This window comes from Coturnix japonica, chromosome 26 (genome assembly GCF_001577835.2).
Source record: "Coturnix japonica isolate 7356 chromosome 26, Coturnix japonica 2.1, whole genome shotgun sequence".
Taxonomy (NCBI): Eukaryota; Metazoa; Chordata; class Aves; order Galliformes; family Phasianidae; genus Coturnix; species Coturnix japonica.
The window spans coordinates 1,236,532-1,253,748 of record NC_029541.1 but is presented as its reverse complement, the minus strand read 5'-3'; the positions used below and the strand labels follow the sequence as shown (position 1 = coordinate 1,253,748).

General features: G+C 46.6%; 1 protein-coding gene across 9 annotated transcripts in view; it reads left to right on the top strand.

Moving 5' to 3' along the window:
- The window catches only part of IGFN1 (immunoglobulin like and fibronectin type III domain containing 1), a 40,189-nt gene extending 26,664 nt beyond the window's left edge, over positions 1–13,525 (top strand). For 3 of the 9 annotated variants that reach the window (XM_032449268.1, XM_015884861.2, XM_015884860.2), the window contains 15 exons: positions 219–1,845; positions 1,938–2,326; positions 2,547–3,305; positions 4,043–4,167; positions 5,024–5,165; positions 5,688–5,984; positions 6,551–6,850; positions 7,263–7,436; positions 7,848–7,976; positions 8,435–8,737; positions 9,215–9,303; positions 10,040–10,235; positions 10,556–10,855; positions 11,310–11,636; positions 12,543–13,525. In XM_032449268.1, coding sequence (XP_032305159.1) covers positions 219–1,845; positions 1,938–2,326; positions 2,547–3,305; positions 4,043–4,167; positions 5,024–5,165; positions 5,688–5,984; positions 6,551–6,850; positions 7,263–7,436; positions 7,848–7,976; positions 8,435–8,737; positions 9,215–9,303; positions 10,040–10,235; positions 10,556–10,855; positions 11,310–11,636; positions 12,543–12,562 — 5,177 coding nt within the window. In that variant the 3' untranslated portion in view covers positions 12,563–13,525. Of the gene's footprint in view, positions 1–218; positions 1,846–1,937; positions 2,327–2,546; positions 3,306–4,042; positions 4,168–5,023; positions 5,166–5,687; positions 5,985–6,550; positions 6,851–7,262; positions 7,437–7,847; positions 7,977–8,434; positions 8,738–9,214; positions 9,304–10,039; positions 10,236–10,555; positions 10,856–11,309; positions 11,637–12,402 lie in introns of all 9 variants that reach the window. The other 6 variants (XM_032449270.1, XM_015884868.2, XM_015884864.2 and 3 more) reach the window with 6 other exon arrangements.
- Positions 13,526–17,217: the final 3,692 nt, after the last annotated feature.

The window sequence follows — 17,217 nt, the reverse complement described above, 5'->3', positions numbered from 1 at the left end:
GTATCGTAACTGAGAAATATGAAACTGTCTTAGTGTGACAAAAGGTTTGAACTGAATATAAGTTTATTTAAATAAGTTATATTTCTGTCACTTAGAATGAATTAACAAATGCTTGGTTGTTGATGCAGTAGATGACATACTGATTTCCTGTTGCTTTTTGATCTTTCTTTTGCTCTAAATTATTCCCCCTCCAATCAAACACTACATCTTCAATACAGATGTCAGACATGTAAAGGTACAGGAAGAGGAAGGTGAAAAATCTGACTGGCAGAAGGGAACACCAGATAAAGACAGAGCTAAGAAGTTTAAACGTGGAGAACATCCTGTTGATGAAGATCATCCTATGGATGCTGGCGTGAAAAGAGACGGCTGGCACAGCACTAACCAAGAAGGCAGACAAGGCCACTCCACTGATGTTGATGGAGAATTTAAATTTTTAGGAAAAGAAGGGCTGCGCAAAACCAACATAGATGGAAGCGTGGGGCCTGGGCAGTTTTCTAGAGAAGGGGGAGATGCAGACTCGATGGATGGTGCTGGTAACATTGGATTTTTAGAAGACAAAAGTAGATTGAGGCATGTACAGGACCAGGGTTCTATGACAGGCAGAGCAGATACTGATGATGGATTAGGAGGAGGAGCTAAATCGTACCCTATGGATGGCAGACATGGTAGCATGTTAGGTGCAGCTGATGTTGACATGGGTGATGCAGAAGGCGTGAACTCCTGGCATGACAAGAATGCTAGTTCTGGAGCTGCCTTTGGTGGTATGAAGAGTTTAGATGCTACTGGTGGAAGTTCTGTGTCACATGGAATCAATCTTGATTCAGCCAGAGTGGGAGATGCACATTCTGTCTATAGCAAGGATGGTCTGCCTGCTGCAGTTGATATGAGTGGAGTCAGTATAAATCAAGGAGAAATAGGGTCTCCCTACGGCAAAGACAACCTGCTAGCTGATGCTAGTGGTCATGTAGGTCAGGCAGGAATGTCTGGCTTGCTGTATGGTCCAGGCGGTCCTCCATCCGGAGATGGGACTAGAACTGGTTCAGGTGGCAGCTTTGTAGGAGAAATGGAGGTTTTATACGGTCCAGATGGTCTGCCAATTGGGGCAGGTGTTGATGGTACTGCAGTTAAAAGGGGGGATCTGTATGGTAAGCATGGACAGTTGAGTGAACCTTATGGAAAGGGTGGTTTACCAGCAGGAATGGAAGGTGGGGTTGGTGGTGCTGGTTTGGAAGGTGCTGGGTCTGTATATGGAAAGGCTGGTGTTGGTGGTGCTGGTGTAGGGGCAGCTGGGTCTCCATTTGGGAAAGATGGTCTCCCAGCTGGGGCTGGTGTTGGCGGTGCAGGTTTAGCTGGTGCAGGGGCAGCTGGGTCTCCATTTGGGAAGGATGGTCTCCCAGTTGGAGCTGGAGCTGGTGTAGGTGGTGCAGGGGCAGCTGGGTCTCCATATGGGAAGGATGGTCTCCCAGCTGGAGCTGGGGCTGGTGTAGGCGGTGCAGATTTAGCTGGTGCAGGGGCAGCAGGGTCTCCATTTGGGAAGGATGGTCTCCCAGCTGGAGCTGGGGCTGGTGTAGGTGGTGCAGGTTTAGCTGGGGCTGGTGGAGTTGGGTCTCCATATGGGAAGGATGGTCTCCCAGTTGGAGCAGGAGCTGGTGTTGGTGGTGCAGGGGCAGCTGGGTCCCCATATGGGAAGGATGGTCTCCCAGCTGGGGCTGGCGTTGGTGTTGGTGGTGCAGGTTTAGCTGGTGAAGGGGCAGCTGGGTCTCCATATGGGAAGGATGGTCTCCCAGCTGGGGCAGGGGCTGGTGTAGGTGGTGCAGGTTTAGCTGGTGTAGGGGCAGCAGGGTCTCCATTTGGAAAAGGATTGGTCCTCGCCAGCTGGGGCAGGGGCTGGTGGTAAAGGTGGTGCAGGTTAGCTGGGTGCAAGGGGCAGCAGGGTCTCCATTTGGAAAGGATGGTCTCCCAGCTGGGGCAGGGGCTGGTGTTGGTGGTGCAGGGGCCGCTGGGTCTCCATTTGGAAAGGATGGTCTCCCAGTTGGGGCAGGGGCTGGTGTAGGTGGTGCAGGGGCAGCTGGGTCTCTGTATGGGAAGGATGGTCTCCCAGCTGGGGCTGGTGTTGGTGTAGGTGGTGCAGGGGCAGCTGGGTCTCCATATGGGAAGGATGGTCTCCCAGCTGGGGCAGGGGCTGGTGTAGGTGGTGCAGGTTTAGCTGGTGCAGGGGCAGCTGGGTCTCCATATGGGAAGGATGGTCTCCCAGTTGGAGCTGGGGCTGGTGTTGGTGGTGCAGGGGCAGCTGGGTCTCCATATGGAAAGGATGGTCTCCCAGTTGGAGCTGGGGCTGGTGTTGGTGGTGGCAGGGGCAAGCTGGGTCTCCAATATGGGAAAGGATGGTCTCCCCAGTTTGGAGCTGGGGCTGGTGTTGGTGGTGGTAACAAGGGGCAGCTGGGTCTCCATATGGGAAGGATGGTCTCACCAGTTGGAGCTGGGCCTGGTGTTGGTGTGCGGGGCACGCTGGGTCCTCCCATATGGAGAAGGATGGTCTCCAGCTGGAGCTGGGGCTGGTGTTGGTGGTGCAGGTTTAACTGGTGCAGGTGGAGTTGGGTCTCCATATGGGAAGGATGGTCTCCCATCTGGGGTTGGCGTTGGTGCAGGTTTAGCTGGGGCTGGTGGAGTTGGGTCTCCATTTGGAAAGGATGGTCTTCCAGCTGGAGCTGGTAGTATAGATGGTTTATCCTCAGAAGGTGGCGGTGTTGGTGGCTCTGCCATACAAGGTGCTGGATCTGCATATGGGTCAGCTGGATCCAGGGCTGGTGAAAGTGGTGCTAGCAGACTGGGAGGCTATGGGAGCGAGTTGCACTCAGTCTATGGTAAAGAAGGTGTGGTGGGTGCTGTTGGAATGGGTGGTGAATATGGGCTGGATTCACGTGCTGGCAAATCTGCATATGGTGAATCTGGGAAGGGGACTGGCAGTGATTTCAGAGGATCAGAACACAAAGGTTCACTTCCAGGTCAAGGTGATGCTAGAGCTGAGGGCAGAGATTTAGGACAGTCAGGCTCCCGTCATGGCAAGGATTCTGCCTTTGGAGGTGCAGGGGGCAAATTCCATGATAGGTCTTTTGGTGGGTGGAAGCCAGGTCTTCTTGATCGGAGTTCACAGGGTTCTGATCAGATGTCAGCCCTTTCTGGCGGTCCTTCAGCAATCCAGAGAAAACAGGTACCTAGCCTTGATATTAAAGGAAGTGATTTCTTGAAGAATACAGAAATTACAGAAAAGAGAAGACGACATCAACTAGGTGATCTGAAAGGTACGTGTTGAATTCTGTATCACTGATCTTTGTGTTTTGATATGAACAACAGCAAGCTCTGGATCTTCCATTTAGGGTGGTGCAGCCCTTTATATTTGTAGAGACTGGGAGATGGGAGGCTAGAGAACACTCAGGAAAGAAGAATGTTGTGTATGCAGCCATTTAAATATTAACAGTGGCTGCACTAGCATGATGACAGCATGAAAAACTGTAAAAATGAGTAAGCCTGTATGTATGGTGGAGGGAGTGTACTTGCGTAGTGGAACTGCTGACCAAGTCAGAATGTAACAAGGCAATTGTAAATGCAAATAAGGAAGTAAAATCAGCAAAACTGGGATCTAGCAGGAAAAGAGTAAATAGAATTGTGGGCTGTTAGAAAGGTGATGGGGATGTTAACAAAGATGGATTGGGGAAGGGAAGGGAAGGAAGAACACAGGGGAGAGGACAGCATGACTGGGGTTGTTGCGGGGGACTGTTTAGCAGCCCTGTAGCTTGATCAATGCAAAGGAGAAGCACGCAAAAAGTATATTGTATGTACAAGGACTGTATTGTATGCTGCCAGCTAGAATGTCCTTCAGTGGAGCTGGCCAACAGCTTGATTAAAAAACCCACCACAGCATGTTATGACTGAAGTAGGTGTATTTAAAAAACCAACTAGTACCTTTATCCTCACATGCTCACTCTGTCAGTGCAAGACACTTAGCATCTTTTCAGCATTCTCTTTTCTGAACATTCAGCTCCACGCTCTCGTGTCAACAAACAGTTAAATGATGTCGTAGTCCTGAAAGGGGAACCAGCTGAGCTGTCTTGTGCTGTCAACAGACATGACTTAACAGGAACCTGGTTTAAGGATGGGTTAAAGGTAAGTGTCCTCTAGCCTGTTTTCTTTGGTTAGTAATGCCCTGCTCTCTGTCTCTACTTCTCATTGAGTATCATGTCAAGATGTCCATCTCTCTGCCAGTCTTACTGTGATCTGAGTATAGTCCTAGAAGGCTTCAGCAGAAGACTGTTAAAATAAAAATTCCTGTTAGAAACTCACCAAGATTTTCTTCACCTTCCTATTACAAGATATTTCCATTTTTGGCTCCTTAGGAAGCTTTGGATTTTCCTTTGTTTTCCATTTTAAGGTTGGAACCAGATGACCTTTATGGTCCCTTCCACCCTAAGCCAACCTAGGATTCTTTTACATAGGTGGAGATAAAATGGGTCTTTTCCTTGTGCTGCAATCCTTAGTGTGTAAGAGAAATACATGGAAAACAAAGGAAAACCTTCAAATGATCTTCAGGCAGGCATAAGACCAAAAGTACTCTTTCAAATTAATGCTTAGAATCAAGTGTAGACATCATATTCCATATCCCAAAAGAACATAGAAGAAGCTAGGTCAGACTGTGGGATCTGTGTGATACTGTCAGAAGTTCCAGGGTGCCATCCTGGAGCCTGGACCAAAGTTTTATCATTAAGAATAGAAAAAAAGAGGCTTTGGTGACAGCAGTATTTTAGGGTCAGAGGTAAAATTTGTTCTCCTATTTACATTAATGGACTTTGATTCAAGCCTTTGTGGATGTGAATTAGTTACCAGATATATAATCCTGGACTAATGTTATAATTAAACATGTATGACATTCATAAATGCTTTCAATTACACTTCAGTTTTTTGTCTCTCTCTTTAATTTGTTTTTTTCTTTTTTAAGAATAAGTACTTGGGCTTTATCTTGTAGTTAACAAGCATGGAAGGAGTCACTTTTGAGAAGGAAGGTCTAGTCCACAAACTCATTATTAACAAAGTAGAAGATATTCATGCTGGGAAGTATAGGTTTGAAGCTGGAGATATAAAAACTGAAGCTACAATTTTTATTGAAGGTGAGTCTGTTCCAACTACGCAGTTTTTAATGCAGAATGCTGGCCTTGCAGTGCTTGATATGTGATAGGTTCCCTCAGGACCTATAGCTGGTTATTGGGATTATATTGTAATTATTACCTGGATGGGAGATATTATGAGCTGATACATAAAAATATAACTATGGAGCCTTTGTGAAAAGCTTCTCACTGCCAATTTAAAGATTCAGTGGGTGCACAGATTGCTTTATTAGACCAGGCCCTTCATTCTTGTCTAGGAAAATTTGCTTCAGTAGAAAGGAGCCAATTGATACCATAAATGCTTTTTGACAATTATACTGTAGCAAAGTGTGCGTGTGTGTGAAGCACTGAGTGCACAAATAAAGGTGAAGGTACATATTTTTGCACTGTTGTGAATGTCACTGATTCCATTTGAATAAGAACCCAGAAAACCAAATTAAAGTAAAGAATGCAAAGAAGTCCTTCCTTCTGAGGTTAGCCTTATCCTCTCTGACCTGCAGTTTTTATGACCTTGTTTTGTTTTAGATCCTCCACAGGTTGACGAAATTCTCCTAAGAAACTTAATGAGTGTTCCTACGGTGGCCAAGGCAGGGGAAAAAGTTGTGATCAGAATCCCTTTTGAAGGTCGACTTCCAGTCAGAGCAATGTGGCTGAAGGACAAAATAGAACTGGGAGATGACTCACGGATTCGTATTGATAAGACAGACACATTTACCATGCTGTCCATCTCCAGTGCTGAGAGAAAGGACTGTGGGGATTACAAGGTCAGGCTGAAGAATGACAGTGGGATATTGGATATCGACCTAAAGGTTGAGGTAATAGGTAAGATCCCCATTATATCTACAGTGGCTTTCATCATAGGGCTGAGGAAGCAGAGCCAATAGAACTGGTCACAGTCTTATTTAGGGCTACCAGCTATTCCAGGATGAACAAGGCTATGTTTCCAATAGATCAAGATGGCAAGCAATGGTTGTTGACATGTTACTTGCCCTTTAATGCAAGACGACACATATCTAGTTTCATTTTGGATGGCCTCATTGATTGAGTTTTGGATGTTGGGAGATTGTGGAAAATAGGGCTGCATACAGCAGGCACAGGCACAACATCAAGGTCAAATTCAATCCTACCATGAATGTCTGTACTCGTAGGGCAGTGCTTATGAGAACAACAAGCCCATGGAACAAGGGCCTGGCTTTCTCCCCTGTTTACCAGAATTAGAAGAGTAGATGTTTGAAAAGGCATTTCAAGTGCCTGGCCCTCAATCTGCAACTAGGCATATATACCGTCAGAAACTGGTTCTCCCAGCTGGTGAACAAGAGAGACTGTCTGCTCCAAGCCTAGGAATGCATCTGGAACTGGAACTCAGCTGCTTGTGTTTGTCTTTTCAGATAAGCCACAGCCACCTGCAGGACCCTTGAAAATTGTAGGAAGCTCTGCAAATGATGTCACCATTCAGTGGAATCCCCCAAAGGATGATGGGGGCAAACCAGTACAAAACTATATTATTGAGAAACAACAGGTAGGCAGGAGTGACTGGGTGACTCTGGGAGAAGCCCCTAAGAACTGCACTACGTTCACTACCAGCAAAGTGGAACAAGACACGAGCTACTACTTCAGAGTGAGAGCTGTGAACGCAGAGGGATCCAGCAATGCACTGGAATCAAACGAGGCAGTAACTATCAGTAAAGGTGAGAAATAACTTGTTGTGATGGTGTCCTAAAACCCTATGGGAAATTCATTATCAAAGTTTCACATCAAGAAAACTCTCTGTGTTTGGATGTTGGTACAAATCTAAACCTGAATTATGGTTGTGAAGTCTTCTCACAAGCCTGTGCATGACAGTCATAGCTTGGGCTGCATAAAAAGGAGCATGGTCAGTAGGTCAAGGGCAGCTTTGGGGCTCCCAGCACTAGAGAGATGTGGGCCTCTTAGAGTGGGTCCAGAGGAGGGCCATGAAAATGATCAGAGTGGTCTCAATCAGATTTTCAAAACACACCTATATAAACGCATTGGAGAAACCTGGAAGAAATGATCTAGCAGGTATATTTCCATATCCTTCAATAACAGTATTCTAATAATAAAACATTGATATCTTTCTAGCTTCACCTGGTGCCCCAGATCCTCCCGAGATCATCGGTGTCACTAAAGACAGCATCACAATATCCTGGAAGGCACCTCGGAAAGCAGGCAGCTCCCGGATTTCGGGATACATCGTTCAGAAACGCAAGAAGGGTAGCATGACCTGGGTGCCAGTCAACAGCGTGCCCATAGCAGGTAGGTAGCTTACTTGAACCCTGGAACAAGTTTGAATGGCTTGAAAAAAGGCTGAGAGCTCAACTGTGTTGGGTTGAGAAGGTAATATGTGCTATTATATCCATCAGGTGCAGGCTAGGACCTCTTTTCTGATATAGAAGAGTTTAGAATTATCATGCAAGGAAAAGCAATGTTATCCTTTCTGGAGCTTAATAGCTCTCAAAGAATATTTTCTTTGGAGAGAGTACAAAGAACACACCTCAGAAGCATGCATACTCTAGGATAGGAGAAGACAAGGGAACTTCGGACAGTGTTTGTTTTGCTCCTGAGAATTCAGTCTACTGTTCTGCATGGAGTAAAAATACAGCATTGTCTCACTGTTTTCTGCTTGGGGAACTCACTCAAGCCAACATGCTTGTTTTATTTCTGCAGACAAGAAGCTGAAAATAACCGATCTCAAGAAGGGTCTGCAATATGAATTTTGTGTGGCAGCTGTCAATGCTTCTGGCATGGGGGATATCAGTGCACCATCACAAGCTGCGTTTGCTCGGGACTCCACAAGTAAGTGAACTGCCACCATCCTTCTGTCCTGCGAGTACCTAAAGCTGAGCGGAGACTGGGGATGTTATTGAGGAGGCAACGTTTCCAATGCTTTGTAAAAGTATGTGAAAACAAAGAACAAATGGGGAATGTTTCATGGCTGAGCACATGCATGGGAAAGAAATGGAAGGATTTCCTATGTGATGTTTAAGTCAGGATATGGTGGATGCCCTGTGCAGAAGTTGTGCAATGTGGAGATTGGGTCAGGATGGGTTGCAGATCATTTCAGGAGGGCTGAGACCATTTCAAGAGTGTTGCAGGCACCTCAATCCACCTTTGAAGAACAGAGACAAAATGGTAGCAGAGTAGCAGAGTGGATATCCAATGCACTGCAAGAATGTTGAGGCTCTCAAGGAAGTGACTGAAAAGAGGGTACACATGTACTAGAAAGATCTTTTAAATAAAATTTCCCTTTTCAGAACCTCCAGGTAAAGTGGGGGACCTTAAAATGACCATCAGTGACAGCACTAGCATCACCTTGACATGGAACGCACCTGAAGCAAAAGAGGGAAGTAGTGTGAAAGGCTATGACGTGGAGATACGGTCTTCTAACAACCTCAGCTGGTCCAAATGCAACATTTTTCCTATAGAGACAACCAGTTACAAAGTTAAAGGCCTGCAGGCCAAGGAGATGTACTTCCTACGTGTGAGAGCCTACAATGACTGTGGCCCAGGAGAACCCACAGAGCTTGAAGCTCGTATTGAAGCTGCTCCTCCTGTTGGTAAGTTTATTCCACGTCAGCTGTGCTCAGCTTCTATTATTACTCTTCAAGATCCCTCAAAACACAAAGAATTCCTGAGAATGTTGAAAAACGCTTCCCTTGTCATCACTGTCCATTGCAATTTCTTTTTGCATTCATGTCATTTTACACAAAGGATCATCCTTGTAATGGAGTGAAGTGTGTCATAGATTTTTCCATGACTGAGACATCAGATGTATGCAAATGTAGTGAACTTAGCTTAACATCCTTTCCTCTCATGTAATTAGAGTGCTAAGTTAAAACTAATAGAACTTGAAAGGTGAATGGTTAGCAAAGAACTCTGGTAGTGAATCAAGGAGCTTTTTTCCTACTGTACCACTGTCTTTATCAGCAGCCTGCAGACAAGCTGTTGGAAAGGCTAGCACGTGCATGTGAGTTTGTCAGCCAATTATTATGTCATAACATAAAATTGTTTACAATGATCACTGTCTTTTCCAGTTTCTCCCAGGTTCATAATAGACAAAACAGTGAAAAATTTCCTGGTTATAAAAGCAGGAAATCCCATTCGAGTGAATATTCCTTTTGAGGTAAGTTTTCAAATTGAAATCCCTCTTTCTTGTTTTTAATGTGTACAAGGCACTGGGTAAATCCTTTAATCTGCCTGTTCTGTGTATGCTTTCTGCATGAGGAAATCAGGAAAAAAGAATTCAGGTCTCACTCTTGACATTTGTGGTTTATGAGGTTTATAGTCATTCAGTTAGCCCAGCAAATAAAGTGCTTGGAGTGCTCTCCGTGCAGCCATCTCAGAGTTATCACCATCTGGAACTGATCTCCAGCTCCCTTAGAAAGCCTTAGGGGTGGCATTTCTAGCAACATTCTCTGACTGTGTTTGTCTTAACTGCACAGCAGGGCATAAGCTATCACTTACAGAAATCCAGTGTGCTTTGACATAAGCTTGGAACAACACAGGTGAAGTCTGGGATATCAGGAGGAGAGGTGGCAAAGGTAAAGCGTGCACACTGCTGACCTTGCTCCAGCTCAGCTGCTCTCTTGGAATATAGGGACCAAAGATGGAGAAATAGAAATATGCATTTCTAGGATGTTATTTTTCTTTCAGAAACCAGCAGGTATTTTTTAAAGTAGAAAACGTTAATTACATTAATAGCTCTGTATCCAGGACCATTAGAGCCAATCTGTGATATTTCTATGTAATACTTAGATGTGTCTTGTAGCTGTGCATTTTGAATGAGGTAATGAAACTGTAGGTGTAAAGACACCATTGGGAGGCCGAGCACGTGTGCTGTAACCAGTTATTCTTCACAGGCACCTCCAGGTTCTGTGCTGACCTGGTCAAAGGATGGGGTTCCTCTTCCAAGCCATGCTAAAATAAGCACTCAAGATGATACCACCCAGCTGCTGATTAAAGAAGCTGAGTTCACTGACACTGGCATCTATACCATTGAGCTCATGAGTGGGACAGGAAGAAGAGAAACATTCAGCTTCCAAGTTCAGGTTACAGGTAACTGTCACATGCATATCTCTGTGTGTGTGTGCATAACAGATTTACAGGTGAATATACAGGTAGTAGGCAGTGAACTGAGTTCAGCCCTCTTACCTCTATCCACAAGAAGGGAAGGAGTCCCAGAAGTTCAGTCTAATGCTCACTTAGTAACAAATAAGCTTGTGCATCTGGAAGAGGAATCAAACTGTGTCCTTTCTAATGATCAGAATGTCTCCCAAAAGCTCAAGCATGAAATATGTGATGGACTTGAAGTTTTTAGTGTCCTGCCCTGTTCCACTTTCCCTGCATCTTCTATTCTACTTGTTTTCATCTGACAGATATCCCACAACCACCTGGACCTATTGAACTGAGAGAGAACGTGCCAAATATAGTGACAGTAATCTGGGAGCCCTCAACATCTGAGAAATGGGAAAGAAATCTCTTCTACACAGTCATGAAGCGTGAATCACAGAAAGGCGTGTGGCACGTAGTGGGTGACCTGATCTACACCAACAAATTCACTTACACCAAAGTGATCCCAGGCAGGGACTACTACTTCAGGGTTGTGGCAAAAAATCACTTGGGATCCAGTCCTCCATCCGACACTGTGCAGCCTTGGAGAATTCAAAAACCAAAGGGTAAAATGCTTTTGCAAACAGCTATCTGTGTAATGATGTCGTTGTGCTTTGCTCCTTGTTTCTAACACCCTGTCTTGAAATAGGTCCCTCCTCCTTAAGACTATTGCCCAAAATGAAGGTGCTTAGAGAATACTCTAAGAAATGCCATTTTGGTAGGGAAGGATCATCATTTCTATGTGTTGTTGTTGGAGACCTTTGTTTCCAGCCATGTCACATAATTTGTTATACTAATTCCTAGCAAAATCTAAGGCTTAAATTTTGCAGAAACACGATGTTTGTGACCTATTTGAGAAGAAACACCAATTACACTCCACAAGCTTGTGGGGTCTCAGACCATTTGTGGTGCCAGATGTAAATTGTCACAGTTTTAAACCAGTCCTTTGCTCTGACTTTGAAGCAACATCTGAGTTTGTGTGTGTAATACCATATGTTGTGTATTTTCTTCTTTCACCAGCTGACATTGAAGTCAGACCACAGAGGTACAGGGGAGTTAATCAGAACCAGCCCCCAAGGTTCCTCGTCCCCCTGAAGCCTCACGTGGTGATCACTGGCAGTGAGTGCCGCATGAGCTGTGCAGTTGGAGGCCATCCACCTCCAAAAGTCACGTGGTACAAAGATGGGAGAGACCTCTCCAATAATCCTGCCTATTTTGGCACAAACGACTTTGGTGTCTGCTCCCTGGTGATCCTTGGTGTTTCCAAGTCTGATGAAGGAGATTACATGGTTGAAGCCACCAATGTGTTAGGCCGTGCTTTCAGCAGAGCCTCCCTCACTATTAAAGGTAACAGTCTTTAAATATCCCTTTCTCTCATCGTGTGGTGTTAAGATGAACGTTCTTGTGTCAAGACACCTTAAAAATAGTAGCCATACAGCTGTGTTTATTGATAGGAGCAGTGTCCTATGATGCTAAATATGTCTGGACTGCTTTATTGAACTTGTAGTTAGCCTTAAATGGCCAAAGTGAAACAGAAATGAAAAGGTAGATGTGGGAAAAAAACAAACCTTGATTTCCTCATGAGTGCAGCAGTTTGGGTTTGCCACGGAGCAAACTTTCAGAAAGAAATACTCTGTTTTCATTTAATAAGGTAATATCTATGTTAGGAATCTCTGCAGTGAAGTAGATGCAGGACAGAAGACTTTTGGGCAGCAGGAAGGTGAAGCAGTGAGTGATAAGCTGGGGTTTGTTGGCCAAAGGCAATGAGAGGGGGAAGAGTGACAGTCTAAGTTAGCCAGAGTCAATGAGGGTCCTGATGTGAGTACAGAATCAGTGTTGTTGGCTGAAGAGGGACATGTGGTGAATGTATTTGTGGATACATTTAATTAGCAGCTCACCCAGTTCATTATGAAATAGCCCTTAGATTGAGACAATTTTCTGCACGTAGGTCAAGATGCCTCAGGTGGGATGTTATGAATGGAGAAATGGGTCAAATAAATGTAGTTCTTTTTCAGACGTTGATCCTTTTGACCCATTAAGATTTGAGGATGTCCTTTTTATGCCTGTCAGACCATTTTCCCTGCTGAGTTACTTCTCTTTCTCTTACTTTCAGACTCCGGCCTGTAACAGAACCTTCCCAAAACCACCTCCTCACTCTGGTGTAAATAAGGTTTTCTCTGAAAACTGGCCCTGCACAAAGGCTACGTGTCTGTTTTCAGATGTGCAATATAGTCTGAGTGCTTTCTTTTTCAGATCCAGTAGTTGCATTTTGAACAGGATGCTGCATTGTAGACAGAACGGCGAGGAAAAGCTTTAAGAGAATGGTATAATCCTGACCTTCCTCTACGACCTTGAAAACAAATGAGAAGCTTCCGAAACTCAGAAGATGAGGGGGAAAAAATAATTGGCCAAAGTGAGACTTTGCATGGAGAAGGCAGGTGTGAGACCATCCTGCCCCACTTCTTACTGCTCAGGCTGCCACGAGAGTGTTTCTCAACACCAGATCTTTGAAGCTGGCCTCTTATCCTGTGGTTTTCTAATTTGGAGCACTCATTTTGGATTCCACCTATCAGCAATTGGCCCAGGTGTGGTAGAAGCATTAATTCCACTACCAGCAGCAGCTGTGCCATTTCCCTTTGCATCTAAGTGGGAAGCAGTGTGTCTTCTGGCTTCATCCATGTAAGAGGAACTCTCAGGCAAGGCTAACATGAGGCAGTGCTACTGGCAGTGAAAGTGGGTGGATGAGAATGAATGGAAATCTAGAACCAGTTGTATTTGTGTGAGCAGATCAGCTATAAAAGAAAAGGATGTAGCAGTCCTGAGCGCTACCACATTAAGCATCACCTTTGAAACATAGCTGTCCCTACCTCGTGGCATCCCTAGAGTATTATTGCTTAATGCTAAAAGAGGTTACAGATGTTTCGTGTTTGACCAGAAGTACGAAGTACAACCAGAGGTCCTCTGCTATGGCTGGAGGATTCCATCACTGAATGGAGAATGAGAATGGAAAGCCAAAACGTCGTGGTGACCACACAGTGCCTTGGAGCTTTGGTACCACAACAGTTTTCATGACAGCATCTCAGAGAATAGGAGAATCAAGGACTTAAAGCCACTGGATCCTCAGACAGCCAGTCAAACATTCATGTGGGGCTGAAATGTTTCTTGGTTATATTTTGTACAGAGTTGTACAGATATAGGAACGGTAGGTCATTAAATTAAACAATTGTTCATTAACATTCAAGTGTAATATGCGTTTATTTTTGAGAAGGAGGCCCAGCCAGCTCTGAATGCTAATCCAGCTCCATTAGAACAGCATTTTCACGTGCAGTGCCTGTATATTTCTTGCAAAGCTGAGTGATAAACACCAGCAAGGTCTCACCAGCTTTGGATTTACTTATGCTGATGAGATACTGTAGGACTGTGTAGTGAATGTGTGGCATTACATTTGCTATTCCTGGCTGGCACCTGCAGCAATCACACAGTTGCTGGCATAGCAGAGAGGAGTCATGTTGCTCACACAGTGCTGCTAAAGCCCTCTTGCATTCCTTGTGCTGCTCATTTGCTTTTGGCTTCATATGAGGATCTCATGCTGTGGTCCCTCTGGGCTGGCAATCCCCCCCTGGCACCTTGACGGGGCTGAACACGTGCTGCTGTTTGGTGGCATGTAGAGAAATTACTACAACCTGTTCTGCAGCCTTTCTGCTGCTGCTCTTTGCAATAGCTGTGTGACTTTGGGAGATGATAGATGGGGAGCTGAGAAAAGTCTGACCACTCTTCCTGCAATCAGAATGTTGCCCAGGTACCTCAGAGCTTCATGTTGAGTGGGGCTGCTGGTGTGGCACTGCTCTGTATGAGGAAGATCCTATTAGGGCAGAAAGCAAGTCCTGGTGTAGGACTGGAGCCACAATTGCCATCTTTTGTACCCATCTCTTGGGCTGGGAGGGGTTTTGGGGGTGGGCAGGGAGCAGCAGCTGTTGGAGTGGCCTCTGTGCTCATGTGATGCACAGCTGGTTCCATCCCTTCATCTCCAGGGAGAGGTGCTGTAGGACTGCAGAGCCCTCCAGGGCTGCCATGAGAGGGTTTTCTAACCCTGAAGCTGTTTGCAATTCCAACTTCTTCAGAAGCATGGGATGCTTCAGAGCCCCGCTATCCACCATAAGAGCTGATATTGCATGTCTTCAAGGACTGAACACATCCTTCCTGGATGATGAGGATGGCACTGAGATGGAATTTATTTGCCTGAGGGTAGGAAGGCTCTGCAAAGGGATCTGGATGTGCTGAGCCCAATGGGATGGGCTTCAACACAACCCAGTGCTGGGTCCTGAGCTTTGACCACAACCACCCCATGCATTGCAGGTGGCCTCAGTGGGGCCTTCCATCCCTGATACAGGCTGTGCTGCTTCTGCTTCCTCCAGCAGCTGCTTGCCATGCTGTACCCACAGCTGGCCCTCAGCTCTGCTATGGCACATCGTGTCCTTTGTTCTCACCCACTGCATGGTGAGCAAATGAGAGCCGACTGGGGAGCATAATTTATAGGTAAGCTTGAAACAGAGTTTTGGCAAGGCAAAGCACGCCGAAAGATGAAGCAATTCCTGGGGAGCTGCGCTCATACTGGTTATCAAACGATGCTTGAAAGGCTCAGTCACGCAAGAGGAGAGCTGAGTTGCTCAATTGCAGCAGAGGATCAACTCTCTATGACGGACACGTGTTTGGGAGCAGGAGCTGATAGCTTGCTTTTGAAAACTCGTCTGGCAAGGCAAATCACGGCTTAAGGTCTGGGTCCCGAGGTTGGCGGAGCTGCAGGAGAGCACCTGTGCACATGCCTCAGCAGGGCTGCACCACCTCCTCCCTCCCTGCCTTAAAGACAACCAAACATGAGCAAGCTTTGCACTGCTGACCCTGAGATCCCATGGGGTGCCTGCAGCTGCTGCAGCATCCTCAGAGGTGAGCAATCCATGGGTGTGCAGCACGGACCGCATCCCCTGGGAGCTTGCATTGCCTCTTCCATGCTGGGGCTGGACCTGGAGCATCCCTGCTTGTGCTCATCTCATGAAGCACCGCAGTCCTGGCTCTGTGGTGTTATAGGGCAGGATTGGAGCTCACTGAGCTTCAGCTGCCCACAGAGGGGTGTTACACCCTGGAGGTGAGTCCTCCAGTAAAGCTGTCCAGAAAAACTGCATTCAAACCCATTTCTGCACAGAAGGATCTGATTTTGTTTCATTTTATCCAGCTGACTGACACTGGAGGTGAGAAATTCTTCAGGGCAGCTGCTAGTTAATAACACCTGGAACATGCTTTTCTAGCATCAAACATTTGTATAAAGCATCAGGCTGCTTTTGGTACAAGAGGAAGCTGAGGCACTTTGATCTACAGAAGGAAGGTAAGGGGTTTAGTGTGGAGGTTTGTTTTCAGCTGTTCCTATGCAGCAGAGCCGTTCTTGGAGCTTGGCTGTACAGTGATCATCTCGGGCCATTCCATCCCTCTATGACTTTTCCTTCTCCAAGGCCCTCTTATTTCCATGGGTAAGAACAAGTGACACCATATAGAAGCCAAAGCAGGGGCAGCTCTGCCTGAAAAAGCCTTTATGATGAGGGAGGTGCAGCTCTGAGATCAGAACATCCCCATCCTCAAAGAGCCAAACCTCAGCTGGGCAGCCTGGCTGCTGTTGGGGTGACCCTTCTTTGAACACAGCAATGGGCCTAGGACCTTCAGACATCCCTTCCAACCTAAAACCTTCCATGATGTTCCCCCGTGGACAGCAGTGATGCACACACCCATGAGGCAGCTCACTGCATCCAACCAAACCTTGACAAAGGAGATTGCCCTGGACAGGCACATATGGGTTTGGGCAACATAGGAGGTGGATGGAATGGTCCCAAAGCCCACAGTTTTTCACACCTGTTGTGCATTGGATGCTCCAGCACAGACATCTTAGTTCACTGTTCCCACACTATCACAGTGTTGTGCTGCACTCCAGGGCTGTGGCTGCCACATCTCCCACCTCCTTTTCTCCCATCTTTTGTACTGACTGGTGCTCAATTCACAGCAGTTTTTATTGAACAGGTTTCAGGATTCATTTAGATGTGGGGTTGAGCTTCTAGGTCACCCACCTCATCCTTCAGGGTTATTGCCACGCAGATCCCACCCCACCTCACTCCATGGATGTAAATAATGCCCCATGGTGTCTAAGCTCTCTCTGCATCCCTTCCCCATGCCGTGTCCCCTGTGCCCCATCCTGTGCCCATCCGTGGGCATGTGGCCATGCACAACCCCTGGGCTCTTTTCACCTCCCTCCTCTGCTCCCTGTCGCACCCCCAGGCCCACCCCCCACTTCAAAGAGTCGGGCGACTCCGGGCTGTGTTGCTAAATCATTACATAAGCCATCCTGCAAGGTTTCCTCCCCCACCAGAAATGCAAAGGATTTCACAACCGCGTGGAATCGAGCGCATCCTCGCGCCATCGACGCGTTCGCTCCCTGCCTAAATTTGGCCCTGTCATTGTCTGTTCCTTCCCCGGTGGGAACAAGCTCTCCCTTCCCTGCAGCATTTCTGAGCTGCTTGAAGGAAATCCTTTGTGGCACAAGCTTCCCAGGGAAGCTGTGGGTGCCAGGCTGTGTGGGCAGTCTGAGCTGCTGGGGACATGGAGCAGGGATTGGCACTGAGAGACTTCAAGGTCCCAACTATTCGATGCTTCCATGAATTCCTGGCAGCGTCACCTCCAGACATGGTGCCCCAGCCCTCCCATCAGCCATCCCTGAGGGCAGCAGGTGCATCTGGCAGGACCTGAGCTCACTATATTTACAGGGCACCATCCAGAGATGCACCCCACAGAACATCTGGAACACCATTCTAGGTTGTCTCAGGGGTTGGCTCCATGGCAGTCTGGGCTCTTCCCAGTTCCATACCCCACACTCACCCAAACACTGTCC